This window comes from Pyrgilauda ruficollis, unplaced genomic scaffold (assembly GCF_017590135.1).
Source record: "Pyrgilauda ruficollis isolate IOZ18807 unplaced genomic scaffold, ASM1759013v1 scaffold53, whole genome shotgun sequence".
Classification (NCBI taxonomy): domain Eukaryota; kingdom Metazoa; phylum Chordata; class Aves; order Passeriformes; family Passeridae; genus Pyrgilauda; species Pyrgilauda ruficollis.
The window spans coordinates 1353043-1371712 of NW_024526933.1; the positions used below are offsets into that span (position 1 = coordinate 1353043).

General features: G+C 38.5%; 1 protein-coding gene across 1 annotated transcript; it reads left to right on the forward strand.

Moving 5' to 3' along the window:
- Window positions 1-675: 675 nt before the first annotated feature.
- LOC121360710 (protein FAM240B-like) lies at window positions 676-13381 on the forward strand. The gene is made up of 3 exons (XM_041480760.1): window positions 676-780; window positions 9377-9521; window positions 10810-13381. The coding sequence occupies exons 2-3, from the start codon at window positions 9382-9384 to the stop codon at window positions 10886-10888; spliced, it is 219 nt and encodes a 72-aa protein (XP_041336694.1). The 5' UTR covers window positions 676-780; window positions 9377-9381; the 3' UTR covers window positions 10889-13381.
- Window positions 13382-18670: the final 5289 nt, after the last annotated feature.

Genomic DNA, 18670 nt, shown 5'->3' on the forward strand with positions numbered 1-18670 from the left:
CCAGAATCACATATGGTACATTAGCAATGTAGATGGATTTAATGAAAACTGAGATAAGTGCATGCATCTGTCATCAGCTAAACCTACAAAACGTTTTCCTCAGAAAATGAAATATAATGATATATGCATTCATCTGTAATAGACTTATAACAACTCTAAATGGCAAAAGTAGTGCTGCTTTAATGCATTTCGTGAGCTAACGCTAAACACACAGACAATTCCTATGACAATTGCCTTGAAGAGAACAAATTTTGTGTTAGGTCATAATCAAGCACACATCCGTAGGTTAAACAACACCAAGGTAGCGCATACTTCTGTAAGTCACCCTGTAATGCAAAACCGAGTGTGATTTGTCACACCATTTCAGCTCCATTACAGCTAAGACGGTAGTGTGGAATTTTTCAAGCTTCATAGGAAGATTATTAAAATGGATAACACTAGCAAGCATTTTAAAGAAAATTCTCATCACTTGCCAAGTCATGCTCTTTGAGGTATCTGCCAGTGTGGGAGGGATGCATGGTCTCAAGGGGGCCTGTGTTTCACGGTCATCTCAGGCAGGGGGCTGCAAAGTTCATTAAATGATCTTATCTCGCTGTTGGTTCTGTTCAAAATAGCCTTGATATGATGAAGGATTTATGTTACCCACACTTCAAATAAAAAGTACCGAGGGATGCATTTCATTACTGCCCTGTGACACTGGAGAGGCCACAGCTGCAGTGATAATATTCCTCATTTGTGTCACACAGAGAATTTATTTGCAAGAAGAGTCCTGCTCCAAAGGTAAGACAGTATTTGTTTTTTGTAGTGAGTTTTCCCTAATAATGTCAACAAGAAATGTGCTTGTCCTCTAACTTTAATTGTCACAAACGTATATTCTAGGAAAGATGAGAGTGTGAGGAAAATGCCAGGGAAGAGTGCCCAGTTTAGCAGAATTCTAAGGAAGCTGAGTAGCATTGATACAGAAAAAAATATTTATAGATAATTTCCATGTCACAATCCTGAATAAAACACCAAGACATATGGCTGTACATTCTCAACTGATGGGCTAATGCTAGCCAAGGTTACACACACACACACACACACACACACACACACTCTCTCACTCATCTCTCAAAGGCTTTTTAACTGTGATCTGTTGCCTTGAGGCATTTTGATTCAATGGTAGACACCTTCTCATGAATGAGGAAAGGTTTGTCTTGCATGTTTTCTCTGAACTGGATGATCTAATAAAGGACATGAGCTCTGGGCAAAATTTATCTTCTTTGATCCTACACTGAGTCTTCCTGTACTCAAAAATCAAACAACAAAGCAAAGTGCATTCAAGATCCTTGACCAATAATTATTAATTTATCCTATATGCTTGATATTATGAATTCAGTAGTTCATAGGAGCAGGCTTCAAATGTATCCAGCAGTGGGGAAAATCTAATGATCAGAAAAAACATTTGATCTCATGAGCAAACTACGGCCACTTTAAATATGCCTTAGACACTGAAAATTAAAAGTCAATAAGAGTAAAATGAATATATAGAAAGCTCAGGAAAGGCACCTGGACATTTATTTATTGCATATCACTTCTGAATACCTGTTTGCTTATTGCTGACCTCTATGCAACTGCCACCACAGCTCTGTTTGTGTGTGCTGGTGGCAGGATGTATGAGAATGCAGGCAGCCACCACAGAGAGCTAGATGCAGGGAGTAGAAAAACCTGGGTAGTAGAGGGGTGAAGAAAAGATTATCCAGGGATCATTTAGTAATACCTGCATGAGTGCAATTTCGGGTATCACAATGTGAAAAAGACATTAAACTATTAAAGAGCATCCAAAGGAGGGCAACAAGGATGGTGAACGGTCTGAAGGAGAAACCTTATGAGAAGCAGCTGAGGTCACCTCATTTGTTAGGTCTGGAGGAGACTGAGAATAGAACTCATTGCAGTTACAACTTCCTCATGAGTGGAGAAGGAGGGACAGACACTTATCTCTTCACGCTTGTGACCAGTGACAGGACACAAGAGAATGGTATGAAGCTGTGCCAGGAGAAGTTTAAACTGGATATCAGGAAAAGGTTCTTCATACAGAGGGTGTCTGGGGACTGGAACAGGATCCCCAGGGAAGTGGTCATAGCACCAGCCTGACAGAGTTCAAGAATTGGGACAGTCTTCTCAGGCAAGTGATATGACTCCTGGAGTTGGTGCAGTGCAGGGCTGGGAGTCGGACTTGTGATCCTTGTGCGTCCCTTCCAACTCAACTTACTCTATCATTCTATCAAATGCAGCTCCAGCAAGAATGGAAAGAGATTTTCCAGATGGAACAACAGAGGTGAGGAAACCAGCCAGAAAGGTGTTTGAAAGCACAGGTCTAAATCAGTCAGGTTACGTAGGAAGGCTGGCATGGGAGGTGAAGAGGATGTGATGAGAAACTCAATAGACATGATGCCAGAGAAGGGAAAATCAAAGGGACCTTTCATGGAATCAAGAAGAGACAGTGCAGAAAGGAATGCAGCAAGTAGCAAAATATAAAAAACCAGACATGGGAGCAGAACTAGGATAGTTATAAATGAATGGGTAACCTAGAGGAAAATGAAAATATTGATTCCTCAAATGTTTTGTTCAAAAGCTTTTAAGAATTTTAGTCTTCAGCCAGAGGACTGCTGAGCCCTCTAGTACAGAAAATCAAGGCACAGAATCAGTTCCCTCCAGTTTGATAATTCCATCGTTCAGGTGTCTGATATCCAGAGAAAAGTGAAAGCAGATGAAAAGAACTGAAGCCCATTAGATGAGAAGGACAGAATAAAACATAGTGCATGATATTCAAAGGCATTGATATTGATGCCGTAGCAGTATGAGATGCAAAACCCACATAGCTACCACAAGCCTTGTCTTAATATGTTTGTTTGTCAAAATTTTCTGCAATTGCAAAGCATTTGAATAATAACTATTCTCCTTATTAGAAAAAATAGGCTCAGATCCATCACTTCTCACAGAACAGCAATAAAGGATTGTAGGAATTAGGAGAAAGGATAATGGTTGAATAGAGATTGCTATACAGTGCTTCAGTGAAAACATTTTCAAATATTAAAACTGTTTAATGTACCTGTTAGAAATAATTTGCTAAATGCAGACCTGCAACTCCTACTTGTATTGCGCAGTCATCTGTCAGTATGGTTGTCATTTTCATACACAGAAAATTCCCAATATGTGGAGAAATCCAATTAAATTGATTGAAATTTATACCCAGAGAATAACTCCCTGACTGAACACACTCTGGTAAGAGCATGTATTTCAAACTCTGCCAAACTACGTAATACTGGTGACAGAATAAATACCTTACCTACAATTCCCTCATTTCATAGCAAACTCCAGACAATACTGTTTGCAAAGGAAAAGCACAGATTGGTAGTAATGCCGAACTGCAAATGAAAATAAAATCCTACAGTACACATGGAAAGTCACACATCTTTGCTGGTGAGATACACTAGTGAAATTTTGGAAGACACTGGGACAGTTAAGGACTTGTATGCACCAGAAGACCATAGCAGCCTTCCCCATTCTCAGGCTGGTTCTCCAGATTCATCTTCTCCCATAACTGCTCATAAACAAGGCAGAAAGGAAGAGGAAGCTGTGAGAGCAAGCTGTGAGAAACCTCTCCCACAAGTTGCTCATGAGTGCACTCATGAGAGAAACTGCACTGTGCAACATGCCACACAAACCAAAGTGTACAGGGCATTAAACTAAAGTGCTCTCTTCTGCCTCTGAAGTTTTAACCAGAGTCTGGAGACCAAAGTTAGACTTGAAACCAGCATGCTTCCCTAGGCAGGATCTCAAAGGAAGCATCAATCAGCCTTTTGAGATGTGAATTACTGCCAGCTACAGAAGTATAAGATAAATGACATATCCTAGATCCCAAGGAAAAAGAGGGGAATCATGAATATGATTACTAGTCCTCTTTTCCAAAATCAAAAAAGATTTCTGATGGGTTTTACATCAAACAGTGTCATTAGCATAGATAATATTGTCTCTTACATGTATAATTCAATTTTTACAATTCAATTAATATATAATAACCATAGTCACAAAGCATGATCCAACTAAAGTCAGAACAATAAAATATTGTATTATTTCTAAAGAAATGCATGAGACCCTGAAAACACTGACTGACTGTGCTTTGTAAGAGACACAAGAAGGAGGAAAAATAGCTCTCCTGACTCATTAAAAGTTTTATAAATTTTAAAACTACATTTCATATAACAATGTGTTCTACTGGAGGAAAAAAATCCACACTTTTCTTTACATTCTTTCTTCTGCCTAAGAAACTTTTGACTTCCAATTCTCTACATGAAAAAGTGTTTCTGGTGGTGGTAGTATTTTCTCACAGAAACAGTGAATTTAGGCTCAAACTATTGATATTTTTTTTCTTTTACATAGAAGTCGAGATGTCATATCAAATTGATCTTACATCCCTCTTTTGTTCTACCAATATAATTTCTGAGCTCCAGCTAATAGTACTAATGTCACAGTTTCCCTTACTTTGTAAGACCTCCTTTAGCAAATTAAGGCTAGATAATACCAACCTGCTCTAAAATTATTAAATTTAAAAATAAGTAGTCATCATTATAATGTGTTGGATAAAGCCTTCCTAGAGGTTATCATGTTATTCCTTTCATTTGAGAGTGCCTACATTTGTCCATTGTCTTGCAACCACGCCTCTGTCAGAGAAAATTACCAGAAAGAGCTTCTCATTATTGTTCTCTTGAGGGATTGTCACTAGAGGCTTAAAAAACCTTATTTAGTCCTAGCTGTGGCAGGGCAGTTTAACTCAGAACTAACTTCAAGGTCTATAAAAGTGCATCACAACTGCCTGTGTGCTTTGATAGTATATTTCTGCTCACCTGTTGCACCATACTGAGATTATTTGTTCAGGCTGCTTTGGAGACTGCTTCCATGAAATCTTTTCCATTCTTCTCTTTCCCTATTAAATGAGGCCCCTTATCCTAACTACTCAGAATGAGACTTCAAGGCATGGAAATAAACTGTTTCCAGGTGATAACTGCTGCTGTAGAGCCATGATACAGGCTTAAGTCCTGTTACACTCCTCTGAAAACAGCTGAAGTAGGAGAGAAAAATATGAGAGCTAGAGAAATAGTGATAGACTGTCTGATATCCCTGACTGCTCACATGCACTGAAAGTTTATGGTTTCTAAAATGGATGGCAGGACAGAGGTGAATTCAAACATCTATGCACATGATGCATAAAGGCAAAAGAAACCATGTCAGTTATTGTGCAGCACTTAAAATCACCACATACAGGATCAAACAGATAATTCAAAATATAAGGCAATTTAGAATGAGGTGATTCTACAGTTCAGAGAAGCAAATGCTGGCATATTTACATACTGTGTTTATCAATGACATATAAGGATCAGTAATGATGCAGAAATTCCGATGTGTTCAGTAACGTTGATCCTACTTGTACATATTTGAGAGTTTTCCAGCCATAGGGGAAATGAAAACAAAGCACATTAAGAACTGAGGAAGAGAAAATTTGGCACCAAGATATCCATATCTTAAGACAATACAAAAGGTTGGGAAAGAAGAGTGACTTTGATAATGGTATGCTTGATCAAACACACACAAAGAAAATAACACAGATGACAGACAGAGAAAAGTACTAATTCCTGTCTCTGCCACACCTCACACACCTAAAAAAGAAAAAAAAAACTAAAAAAAAAAAAAAAAAAAAGCCTCCAAAGCTGTAATGTGTAGTATTACACACACTTTGTAGTCTCAACAGAGTTCTAACATTCTTCTAAATACTGCCAGCACCAGATGTAAAGTGAAAAGCAGTGGAAACTACTTCTGAATATCTTTTTAGTGGCTTTAAATTTTTTTCTTGTGATTTTTTTTGTTGTGGAGGCAGGTGTTAGAAAGACACATCTACAAAATGCATTAAACCCAGTACCAAGAACATATACAATCAAATCAGGAAGCATAACATTAAAAACCAGTAAAGGATATGTGTATTCTGAAGTATACATTTGGGTTCAATTACACCTCATAGCAATGAGTTCCATAATTTTGCCTTAGTAGTGATATTTACCCTCATAAAGGCAGTATAAGTAAATCTGAGAACAAACAGAAAAGCCAACACTAACACTGCAGGTCCTTTGCAATTTACACAGGTGGCGCTTACATCAAAGGCCAGATCCCATCCCAGTGTACAACTCCTTCCAAAATTCTGACTGTCCCCCTCTATTCCTAGTCTGTGAGCAGTTTTCCCCCATCTGCTACTAGTTACTGGTCACTTCCCACCTAAACTAACGTGATGAAAATAGCCTTGACCATGGCACTGTCTAAAACCCTCAATGACTCTGCTTTCAATATCTGTATCCCAGTTTTGCACAGTACTATTTACAAAAAGGGAAAATTAATGGTCTGACTTTAATTTCAAGGCAAAGGGATTGTCTAGGTGCTCATGGCTTGTAAAAATTAAGATGTGTTTCAAAATGTACTTGAAGGCCTCATCACATACAATTTAGTTATGATGATTTTAGGCTTGGCCCTTAGATGATGATATATGTGGTCTGAAGTGGTCAAAATACTGCTGAAGGCAGGAAAAGTCTTCCCATTCTTTTCTCCATTGCACTTGCCCAAAGTGGCTGGACAGCAATGCATCACCTGAGGGGTTTCATCCACAAGAACCTTGGGTTGTGCACACTCGGGCTGCTCTGGAGCACAAACCCACACATGGAATGCAGCCATCAGCAACAAGTTTGCTTTAAACGTACACTTTGGGAAGAACTAAAATTACATCCTCAATATTTCACTTCAACATTTAGTCACTTCTTTTCCCTGAAAAGTTACTCACCTGTAATTTAGCCAAAGGACCCTTGCTGGCCTTCAAACTAAAACAAGCATTGCTGTACCTGTTGATGCAAATAGTTGACCAGTTGTTTTTACTCATCCTTCACAGTTAACAAAAACTCAGTAATTTAAAAAGGAATAAAACTCCCAAATGTCAAGACATCTAGTACATATATTGAAGAATAAAGTCTTTTGTTCAACTAAACCTTTAAATATATATCAATATATACTGGTGGCAATCACCTTTGCCACAATCTCTGTTGTTTTTTGAGCCCTAAAATCAAGAGCCACACAAGGTTAGGTGATAAAATGTGGTTATGATTTTAATGAAGAACCCTCCAGATGCACAACACACTGAAATGCACACCAAAAATGCACCAAAGATGCACACATGATATAGGGCACGTAGAGTTTTATAAGTTTAGCAAATTAGCATAATTGACAAGAGTCCCCAATTAGAAACACAGGTGATGAATTCCCCCTCTTGGTTCACACCCTTTATAAAGCCCACCTTCCTTGGTAGTTGTTAATGGGAAAGTGTCTTGGGAAGGTTTCTTGATCTTCATTCCTATAAGAAGTGAGATTAGAACAGGCCCTTGGGATTTTTTTTTGTCTAATAGGAAAAGTACTGAAGTTAAGTAACTGTACAATTATATAATAACGGTCTACAGAGTATATATATATATATATATATATATATATATATGTATATATATATAAAAGATGCATCCACAGTGTATTAGACAGGAATTCATAATAATTCAGAAGGATGAAGCTATTATGCTTTACTATCTCTTCTGATAAAGAAACCTGAAGACATCTTTTCCTGGCGGTTGGAGCCCCCGGTATATAGGGGAATTTTTCTTCCTGCACTTCAGAAAGAATTATTCTTAGAGGTTAACTCCTAGGGTGGAAAGTCCATTAGTTTTACTTAGATGGCTTTTACCATATCTTTCTCATACCTTTGAAGATTACTCCTAGTACACAAAAAGCTTAAAAGGGTATTAACTGCCACCTAGGAAGAAATATTTGGGTTGGCACTGACATATATGTGGATATTTATAGAATACACAAATTTTGTGAAAACATGCACATGTATTAAGTGAACTTTTTGACCTGAAATTGGTTGTCCCCTAGCACAGCTGTAGGTGATCAGCAATACTTGCAATTCACATTACAGACTAATGTCAAAAATTATACATCCCGCTATAATTTGTTCAGGGCCAGAAAATATGCTTAGTAATTCTTTTCCGCAAGAATCAGGCTCAAGCATTGTGCTTCTGTTATTTGGAGGCCATGAGCTGACATACAAAGGCTTTGCAGGTAACCACAGGGGAGTTACAGGGAAATCCTAGCAAAAAGGGGACCTCTTCAAAAGGGTTGATTTTGTCCTCTGCTCACAGAATCTTTATAATGTGTCTGTCAATTTTTCACAAAACAGCCAATTACGTAAAGATTATCAGTTCCCAGTTTTGTGTTTTGTTATGATGCCTGGCAGGGGAATGGCAGCAATTTCTTCAAGCTTTTCCAAGCTAGTCTTGAGGGGCTTGTTTACTATCTCTCTATGGCTCTGATTAAAATAAATTACAAATAATTTCCATGAATTCAAACAATGCATGAGAGGGCCCTAAACACTTGTTAAAAAATTAAATTATCTGGAAAATATTGTAATGGCATGTTCATGCAAAAGCACATAGCAATTTGAAAGACAGCATGGATATACTAATTTCATATTTAATGAAGTTTTGTAAGTAATGATACAATTTTCTGGCTGCAATATGGCATACAGGGAATTTACTGTTAGCTCACAAAGAGTCATCCTGAGGCAAATATTCTTTCCCTAGGATAAGATTCACTCCAGAATTTATTTTAAGATGACATTAACTAAAGCTGAAAGTACAGAATTGTCACAGATACAAGAATATATTCAATGAATTTGAATCTATTTGAAGAAGAGGGGAAAATAATTAGTAAACAATGTGGGGTTTGCAATTCAGAATCTTATGAAATTATGTACATACTTTTACACATATAACTTTTCTACATTTCCAAATAAAGCTAGGTGCCAGAATGATTAAAGGCAAATCATCAGAACAATAGTTACTTTAAAATTTTAGAGACATGAAAATAATGGGGCCAAAAAATCCCATCTGATATGGCCATTTTTTTTGTTTTTCTCTTTGTGAGTACAGTAAAAAGTATCCTAATTACTAAATTACAGAATACAAGATCATTGTCCTGATTGTGAGCATAAACGTCATAGTCAGATGGAGGTGAGAGATATTTTAGGTACACAAGTAAGAATTCAGATCATTGTAGACAGCATATCCTCAAGTGTCAGAGCTAGGAAAGAAAAGCTTAAATAATGAGTCATGCCAACAGTTATCCTGATCCTACTAAAAAAAGGACTGTGTGACCCTTATGCTGAAAATCTAAAACATCAAGAATCTGCTGCAGCCATGAAAACAGATGAGGAACCAGTAACTTGTCATACAGTTGTTTCAAATTTTTCCTTTAGAGAAAATGAATAGCCAATACATGCGTCATGAAGTGCGGGGTTGTGAAACCAGTGACCTGAGGAACTTCTGGGAAAAGACCATTGAACAACAAACTCAGTATCTGCAAAATGAAAAAGAACGTCAGCGAAGAAGTGCTCTGACAAAGTGGGTAATCTGCATCTGGAAAGCTGACTTGAGTTTGCATTGTAATTATTTTTCTTTAAAAAGTAATACCAATACTTAAGTCATGCAATGAAATCTGAAACTAATTTAGATTTATAGAAAATAATAAACTTCCCAAATTAGGATGTATTGCTAATGTGTTTAAGCTATGACTTCATAGGATAGGAGAATAATTCACTTTGGTTCCATAAATGAGTTCAAAGCACAGAAATTTCTGAAATTACTAGGACAATTAACATTGCAGTCTTGTCTTGAACATAAAGGCTTCTGTTCAGAGCAAAGCAAGCACAGATGTGTAACTGGCCCACATTCTTACTCTGTGGTCTTGCTTTCACAAAAAATAGTTTGAATTATTTAAGATTGTTTAATTTGTGCATGGTAAATCCATTATAAAGCAAATGATCCAAACATACTGACTGAGGCAACCACCATCTGTGGCCATATCTACCTTATTCAGTCACATTCCCCTTGATCAGTCACTGTAAGAAAGAGCAGTCTGCAGCAAGATCAGCACAGTTTTGCTTCACATCAACTCTCCATTATTTGAAGACATATGCAAAGATATATACTTTTGTTATTTATTATATTTTGTCTTAAGGTTATCCAGTGAGAAAGCAATTTCCCAAAGCCTTCCTCACAATTCTCTTTGCATTGATACTTGAAAAATTAAGAGCAAGGACAGCCTTACATTACTAACCCTGGATGAAGGAATGCTAGAATTAGTCTCCAGCAGGTTTTATCCATTTGTGAATAACCTAATCTCAATGTTGCTGCTCCTCAACTGGGAAATTCCTCTCTTTTCTACTTGAGTAAGTCTTTCTGTGGTACCTAGATACTATCAAAAAGAAAATAAAGAACCACATATTACAGAAAGCTACCTGTTACATGTCTAACAGAAGCTTCAAGATGCACAGTTTCTCCAAGCTGAGCAGGACAGAGAAGGAGGGAGACTGGGGAAGAGCTGGGTGATGTGACCCAGCAGGTGGCAGCAGGCAATCTCCAGTGCAGGTGACAAATCACTCTGGCAAACAGGCACTCGAGAGAGGGCACACTGGAGATGGAGATGAACAACAAAGCTCAGGTAATCCCTCACTGGGATTTAAGAGCTTGTCCTGAAGTACCATCCAGCAAAGAGCTCTAAAGGTGCAGGGAAATTTGCATGACAATTGGGAAAGAGCACCAAAGAATATCATCAGTGGAAAAGATGAAAAGTATAAATCCATTCCGTGTAAAATTATGGGGACAAGCTGATCCATGTTTCTGTCCCTAGGCTCAGAAATGAATGGATGGAGAGGCTGGAAAAACGCATAAAGATGTTGAGGACCCAATCTGAAGACTCATCCAGCTGAAGAGCCCACACTCATGACAAGTTTGGGGGAAAATAAATCTGTTTTGTAGGAAAGCATGATGTAAAAGCTGAAGTCAGTTTTACTCTGTAGCTTAAATGAGCTATAATTAATTAGCTGTCATTGTTTGAAGTTTCATATGTGAAATGTCAATTGTTGCTTTCAAGATTATGCATCTGTCCCTTCATTTGATAAATGGAGAATGTAGCACTCTGAAGTATTTAACCCTAATAAATCATGGTTCGCTGAGACGTAGATGCCTGGGAAAAGAGTTTAGTTACATGGTTGTGCTCCGCAAAAGAATTTCCTCAATATTTTAAGCTTCTGTATAGACTGTCTGCAATGGAATGAATTTAGATGTTTTAATGAATAGTAGAGATTTTTATTTTTTACACAACACAGCCCAATGCAGGCTAAGGAATATAGGACATGCACAATGCCACCACATCCCACACCAGTAGTGAAGCCCAAACTGGTGGGAGCTACAGATCCTAGCTGCTAAGTTAGAAGTCACCTGTTAACTCGCTACCATATATGTATTGATAAACAGCCTCTGTGAGACAACTACAAGAGCTGCCTCATTAACCCACATTAACTCAATCAACCTTTGTTAGCTAACTTGAGACACTGTATCAGCATTGGTAGAATCTGGTGCCTGAGCTGGCTTGTCTAGAGGTGGATTGATACCTGTTTCACAGAGTACCTTGGTGCACTCACACAGCTGTCTGTCGTCATGAGAGACAAGCAGGTTTTTTCTTCTAGCACCTTTTCCCTCTAAGACTCAGTATTTATTCCTTAAAGACAAGCACTTTCAGAATTTAGCCATTTTCCTCTTCCGCATTTGTCATTAGTCAAAAATGTTTCTTGTTTCCTTCCTAATGCTTCATTAGGAAATGTGGCATTTCTTCCAGCAATATGAAAACATTTTAGTCAGCTGGTGTAATCACATCACTTCCTTTTTATGGTGACTGTTTGTTGCCACCAAATGATTAGGGTAATGTACTGCAAGACAGGTTGTTTTGAGCATGTTAAAAAACTCTTCCATGAATCACTTAAACTTTTAGTCCCTTTTTATAAGACTGTTTCATTACCACTCTGGAAATTCATATTACTTCAAAGCAAAGAAGATTTGAATTGCCAGTGAGGCAAGAAGAGAACAATAGAAGGGCTTGGAATTTTAAAATATGTAGAAAATCTGCTCTTCTTCAATCAAACAAAAATTTGAAGTATTATTTTTTCCCCCTCTTTATCTATCACCCTTTAAATCCACTTTTGTGCATCCCAAGGCCAAACAAAATTTATTATGAGAATTTGAACACGTAAATAATGCTTAGAAAGTCTGAGGAACTAATAAAATCATGAAAAAAATTATGACCTTGGAGCACTACTTCAGAATTCAAGGTGTCAGCAGGTAGGTCCCCAAACTTAAGAGCAGAGTTTGCCAGACACCAGAGAAAAGCTACTAAGCACATGTTCTTTGGTTTACTTTTATTCTTAAGCAATTTTAAAAGTAACATCAACTGTGAATATGAAGGATCACAGCATAATTACAATAAAGCTGTGCTTAAGAAAAAAATCACCAGGTAGTGCTACAACTTAATATTGGAATTCAGTAAAAAAGTAGATTTCTTTAAATGTCAGTTAAGTAGATTTCTAAAAATGTCAGTTAAGACATTTCAATTGCCCCATCCCCTGTCTATGCCTGGTGCTTACTGAAGCTCTAGTACAACACCATCATGAAACAGTTTGGGGGTTTACATCATTTTGGCTGAAATTAGAGCTTGAACTGAGCTAAGGGAAACATTTTCCAGTCTCTCATTCATTGTGTAAGTTATGGCACAAACAGGGAGGTGCAAAACAGGGAGTCAGATTTGGCATATTTTAAAAATTAAAGCCATAGCCCTGGAATAAGCTTTTGTTTGATTCCCACATAGTTTAGATCCTTCTTAGTATTCCTCTCATAAAGTAAATCAGAATGAGGAAAAACCATAGAGAGCTGGGAAGAAAATATGCCAGGAAGTGACTTCCATCCCAGTTCCTCATTGCACATGCACGGTTATTTTGTGACTAAAGGATGCTCTGGAAAAAGTCCATGTCAAGCTAGAACACTCCAAAATTATCTCTTTAAAATGACAAAAGGCAACTTATTTTTTACAGAACACATCTATTCCAGCTCAAAGCCAAGAGGAGTTCTGAAAATATGCTTCCAGAATTAAGTAACTTTCCTTTGAGCTTTATAATTCCACCTCTAGATTTTAAATTAATTATTTCAAGTTCAGTTTCCACGGTGCTAGATTCAGGACTTTGGGCCATGTAATCTTCATTTATTTGAATAGTAACAACATGTTTTGATACAAACTCCACCAGGGTAATGCAGGGGTAATCTACTTAAGAGTTTTGTAAATTACCACACAAGAAATAATACATATTGAGGAAATTAATATAATCTAGAGTTAATAAGCAAAAACAAAGAGTGTGAAAGCATGACAATTGAAATCTAAGTGTCAAGTAACCATCTTAGCAGAAGCTGGAGAAGACTCCAGGATGAAAGTGGTTCTGACAATTTCAAAACAAAAATATTAATCTTTTCTCTCCCTTGAAGGTCACAAGAGAAATTAAAAGGAGGCAAAAAACAAAACAAAACAAAAAACCCCAAACCACTGCAATATCTGTGAGACTTGGAAATAAGCCATGACATTATAGAAAGGACTAGAGATACATTACTGTAGGACTGAAAAACTCATCAACTAAAACCTGATAAAATCAGCTGGGTTTTATAAAATCATTATGGCTAGAGAGGATGCTTAGGTGCTCTTCAGACAATTTTCCACCAATATGCAATTTCAGAGCAGTGCATTATTCAACTAAACAGTTTAAACTTAACTCAAATGTTTATAGAATAGCTTCTTGAATACACACGTCATGTCTTTTGATTTTGGTTTTTTTTTTTTCTATCCAGATTTTCACATTGCTTTTGAGTGTAGCAGCAAAAGATTTTGAATTATGCCAACCTGATTTTATTAGCTTTGCAATTAAAATGTGGTAGATACTTGCTTGTCTTCCCAGCTTTTGTTATTTTGCCACTCCTTTGCTTCAGCTTGACACTGAGTAGCAAGAAAATGCATGTCACTTTCTCATTACAAATGCATGACACAAAACATTTTGGAAAAGCTTGCAACAGTGACAAAAGTTAAATGTAGTAAAACTTTACCATTCTCTGAAGCAAACACTAAACACTCACCACCCAGCTCCTGTCAAATAGAATTTATGGTAAGTATGCTCCATGTTAGCACGAGAGTGACAGATGCTCCATTTTAGTCATATTAATGATCCTCCTAGAGTATGGATAAGGGCTGACGGCTGTGAAGAATGACTCTGTCAGTAACTTAGCAGACTTCTTAGCAGTTTAGCCCAAACTGACACAGCTTAAGTACAGTTCTTCACTCAGGAATCCTTTCTGCTCAATATCTTTCCTTAACCAAGGATCTCCTCTCTCTAGGACTCTAATTAAGGACCAAATAAGCATAACACAGCCACTGCACCCAGATTTTGATTTTGAGCCATTTTCACAGGTCAAGCAAATGGGAAATGGTCCTGCAGACCAATGCAGCATCACCCAGCAGGCTGTCTTCAGCGTGACACCCAAAGGTTTGGCGCTTCCTATTACATAGCCACTTTACCTCTGTGCAGCTATGCCTCTTTGGGCTTCTAGGTACATTCATTGGAGAGGAAACTGATGTATTGGCCAGTTCGGAGGTGCTTGAAGTGGCCAGCAGTAAAATAAATCCTAAAATCATGCAATACCAAGTTCACTTCCAATGTTCTGTGTTCAGTATAAATTAATTTCAGCTGAGCTGTTTTGCACTCTAGAAAGGCGGACAGGCTACCTCAGACTTTGATCCTATACACAAGCAATGTGAAAGATAATCCCAGGCACATAGAGCTCACTGTGTAAACAGTACAGAAACAGTGGAGGGGGAGTGGAAAGATGGGCCAGAGCCAGGGGTCAGGAAATAGCCATGGTACCTGTGTTGGGTACAAAATCAAGGCCCAGTTGCTCTACATGGATAACATGATCCACTATGCAGAGCAGTAGCCCAGTGCTTCAGCTGGAACTGAAATCCATAGATAATTTCTTCTAAGAAACAGATCTGAAAAATAAAAGCATCCTGCACTGGTCCAGGAAAGGTGACGGAGCTGTGGTAAAATATACTGCATGTCAAGAGAATCACTATTCATGTACCTGGATTCTCACCTCTAAAGTTTGGAGGAGTAAGATAAATTTGGGAAGGGAAGTTTAAGACTAAGAGGTAATGTCTTTAAATAAAGAGTTTTGAGGCAATTTGGCTGATGGTCTAATGTTGATTACAGCTCTTACTGCTTGGAACTCATCTCTCACCTTTCCAGGTTACACATGGAGCCTCTCCCAGGCAAGTCTGCTGGTATCAGCCAACTCTTGTGCATGTTAACCACACATGATCTGCAGTCACTGCTCCACAGAAGTTACTTTAGAGATGAGTCTGGACCCTAAGTCAGAGCATTGTGTGAGTTTCCCTATACTCACATAAGACATTTCCGTATGATAAAAACTGCAGCCACCCTCTTCTTTCATGAAAACAAATGAGTTTTGGTCAAACTGACTTAACAGCTTATATGCAGGACTGGTAGTTCTCACATGGAGTTCTGAAGTTTCAAGGCTGATGAGAAATACTCATATCCGTTATAATATATGTCAAAATATTGATAGCTTTTTGAATGGCCTTTGGATTTATGGGTCTGACTTGAACGCCCCTTCAGATGAGAGCCCCATCATTCTGAGAATGGCCCTGTGTGTCAGAGCAACCCCCATATTGATACAGACTGGGGGGTGTTGTGCTTGAGAGAGGCCCTGCCAAGAAGGATTTGGGGATACTGGAGGATGGAAAAATAGACGTGAGTCCATGTGCATTTGCAATACAGAAAGTCAGCTGCACCAAAAGCAGTATGGTCAGCAGGGCGAGGGAGGGGATTCTGCCACTCTCCTCATTCTAGTACAAGCCTACCTGGAGCACTGCATCCAGCTCTGGGGCCCCAGCACAGGAAAATATGTTAGAGTGGGTCTAGAGGAGGCCACAAAGATCGTCACAGGAGTGGAGCTCCTCTCCTGTGAAAGCAGAGTGAGAGAGTTGGGACTGTTCAGCCTGGAGAACACTCCAGAAAGAACATGTTACAGCTTTTTAGTATTTAAAGGGGACTTGTGAAAAAGATAGAAGGAGACTTCCTACCATGGTCTGTAGAGACAGGACAAGGGGCAACAGTGTCAAACTGAAAGAAGGTAGATTTAGATTACACATAATAATGATTTTTTTGGTTTTTTGTGAGGGTCATGAGGTACTGAAACACATTACCCAGAGTGGTGGTGGATACCCCATCACAGAAAGTGTTCAAGGTTAGGTTAAACAGGGCTTTGAGTAAGTGGAAGATGTTCTGCCTGTGAGAAAGGTATTGGAACAGACGATCCTTAGAGGTAAATGCAGCCAATCTATGCATCTATGATGCTGTGATTTTCTGATTCTATAATTAGAGCAAAGACAGCACAGTGCCTGCAGTAAGAAGGGAAAATCAAGTTACAGTACCCAAAGACATGCTTTGTTGGTGAGCCTCCAGAGAAAACAGCTGTGCTACACTTACTTCACAGCTCTTTATGTTTAAGCCTTGCATTTGCAGGGCTCTGTTGACAACCTGCTGTCTATAGCTGCTGGTAGCCATTTGGAGAGTTAGCCCTTGAAGGGAAGGGTTTATAAAATGCTGTCACAGGTTACCCTACTTATATTTCGCAACTTACTCTTCTGCCAACAGAATTATTTTCTAATTAATAAGCATGATATCCTCAACCAACCCTACACAATTCACCCTAGAAAATTCACCCAACTTTTAGGATACATGTTACTAATGTGAGCTTACAGAGCATTACTTACAACTGAAAAACTCCCTCAGCCTTTCATCCTCTCCTTGTAACCATTTTCTTTTTAGTGAACACAGTGGACAAGACGTATGTAGCTGCTTTAAAAGCACTGAAGCACTTTCCCAGAGGCTTGTTTTCATTCCCATCTCACTCCTTGCACATATTCTTTTTTACAATCTCACCACTGTTCTGTGTCAGAGGATTCAGTGCAGTAGCCCTGAGGTCAGAGGTCACTGGTGAAGTTTACTCTGAGATTTGAGTGCTTTGTATTTGTGACCCTTTGTCCCTTCTCTGCTTCAGGAAGGAGAATGAACAAATCCACCAAGCAGACTAATAGCAACCTGCCAACACTCACTGTAGGAAATAGAGCTGGTTTTGAATTGCAAAACTGGTAGAGACTTTTCAAGCACTGACTGACTGCTTTAAAATGCACATACTATCTCTAAAAGCAGAAAGCAGACCATGTGTTTAAACAGTTTTTCTTCTCTTTATCCCAGGGTGAGAGTTTAATACCAAATTCTATCCCAGAACAAATTTTTATGAAGGATAATAAAATCTTTTGAAATGATGGGATTATAATAGAAATGCTGAGTCAGCCTTACCCATGGACAGGAAAGAACACTGCTGGTATAATTATTGAATGCAACCTATCATCTTCATGGTGCTCTAAGTCAAAAGGAAAATGAGAGATTTTGCATAATGCTGAAAATCTATAAGGGCTTTGATGTTACTCTAATCTTACACTAACTAATAGTTCATTTCATGTCCAAGTGATGTGAATGAAATATCATAACGTGCATAAGGTTATTATAATTAGAAAGTTGAGAGAAGAAGCCAGGTGGGAAAAAATGCTACCTCTATTTGATTTGATTTACCTAGGTTAAATCCTGTTGTCAGACTATTTAAGCAGTGTTTCATGATTTAGATAATCTTTTAAAGAGAAGGCATGGGCAGTCTATTGAAAAAGAAACATGAACTGAAATCAGCCTATCAAATCCTCATATTGTTTGCAGGTTATTAATAAGCAGACCAACACTGAAGGCCAAATCTTGTGAGAGTGTCTTTGCCCACAGTGAGCAGCTTCAAAGATGAGGATCAACTGAGTCAAAAGCAAGAGCTGTGGGACTCCATTGGTTGTGGAATAGTCCCATGTACTGTATCATCTGCCCAGCCCCAAAAAAGGAGCTCTGCAAAGGGTTCTTCAGTGCTCACTAGAGCTACACACATACACATTTGCATACTGAAATGGTACCAAAAGCCCTGGGCACCTGCATTTGGAATTCATATGCAACACAACAGCCCAAAGTCTGTCAGATTAACAAGGACAGGTGAGTTAGAAATACAAAGGGTTTTTTACAGCTCTTGTGGACCTCCTGACCTGAGAGAATACAGAGACCCTTTTATCCCAACCAATATACAGTGTGAAAAGGAGCAGCTGGACTCATGAGGATGCTGTACAGCACAGCCCCTCAACAAGAGAGCCTGTTTGCTACATGTCCATCTGTCAGTCCCCAGTCATTTGTTTATTGTAGGATTCTCAAGGAAAGCTTTTCTTTGATTCTTAAGGTTTCACTTCACTGAACGGAAATCTTGGAGAGCCAGAAGACCAGTCTTTCTCAAAATTCCTCAAAGCAAACTCACAGGGTGATCCATGGACTGCAATTTAACAAGTAAGTGAGCAGGCAACCACTACTTGACATGAGTCTTGCCCTCCCCTCTAGTCCACTCACCTCCCACCTTGTGCTGGCAGAGCTGCTGGTGAGGCTGTGCACTGAAGCAAACCAGAGAACACATCCAGCTGAAATAAACAGATATACATATATTTTTGCTCAGGGGGTTTA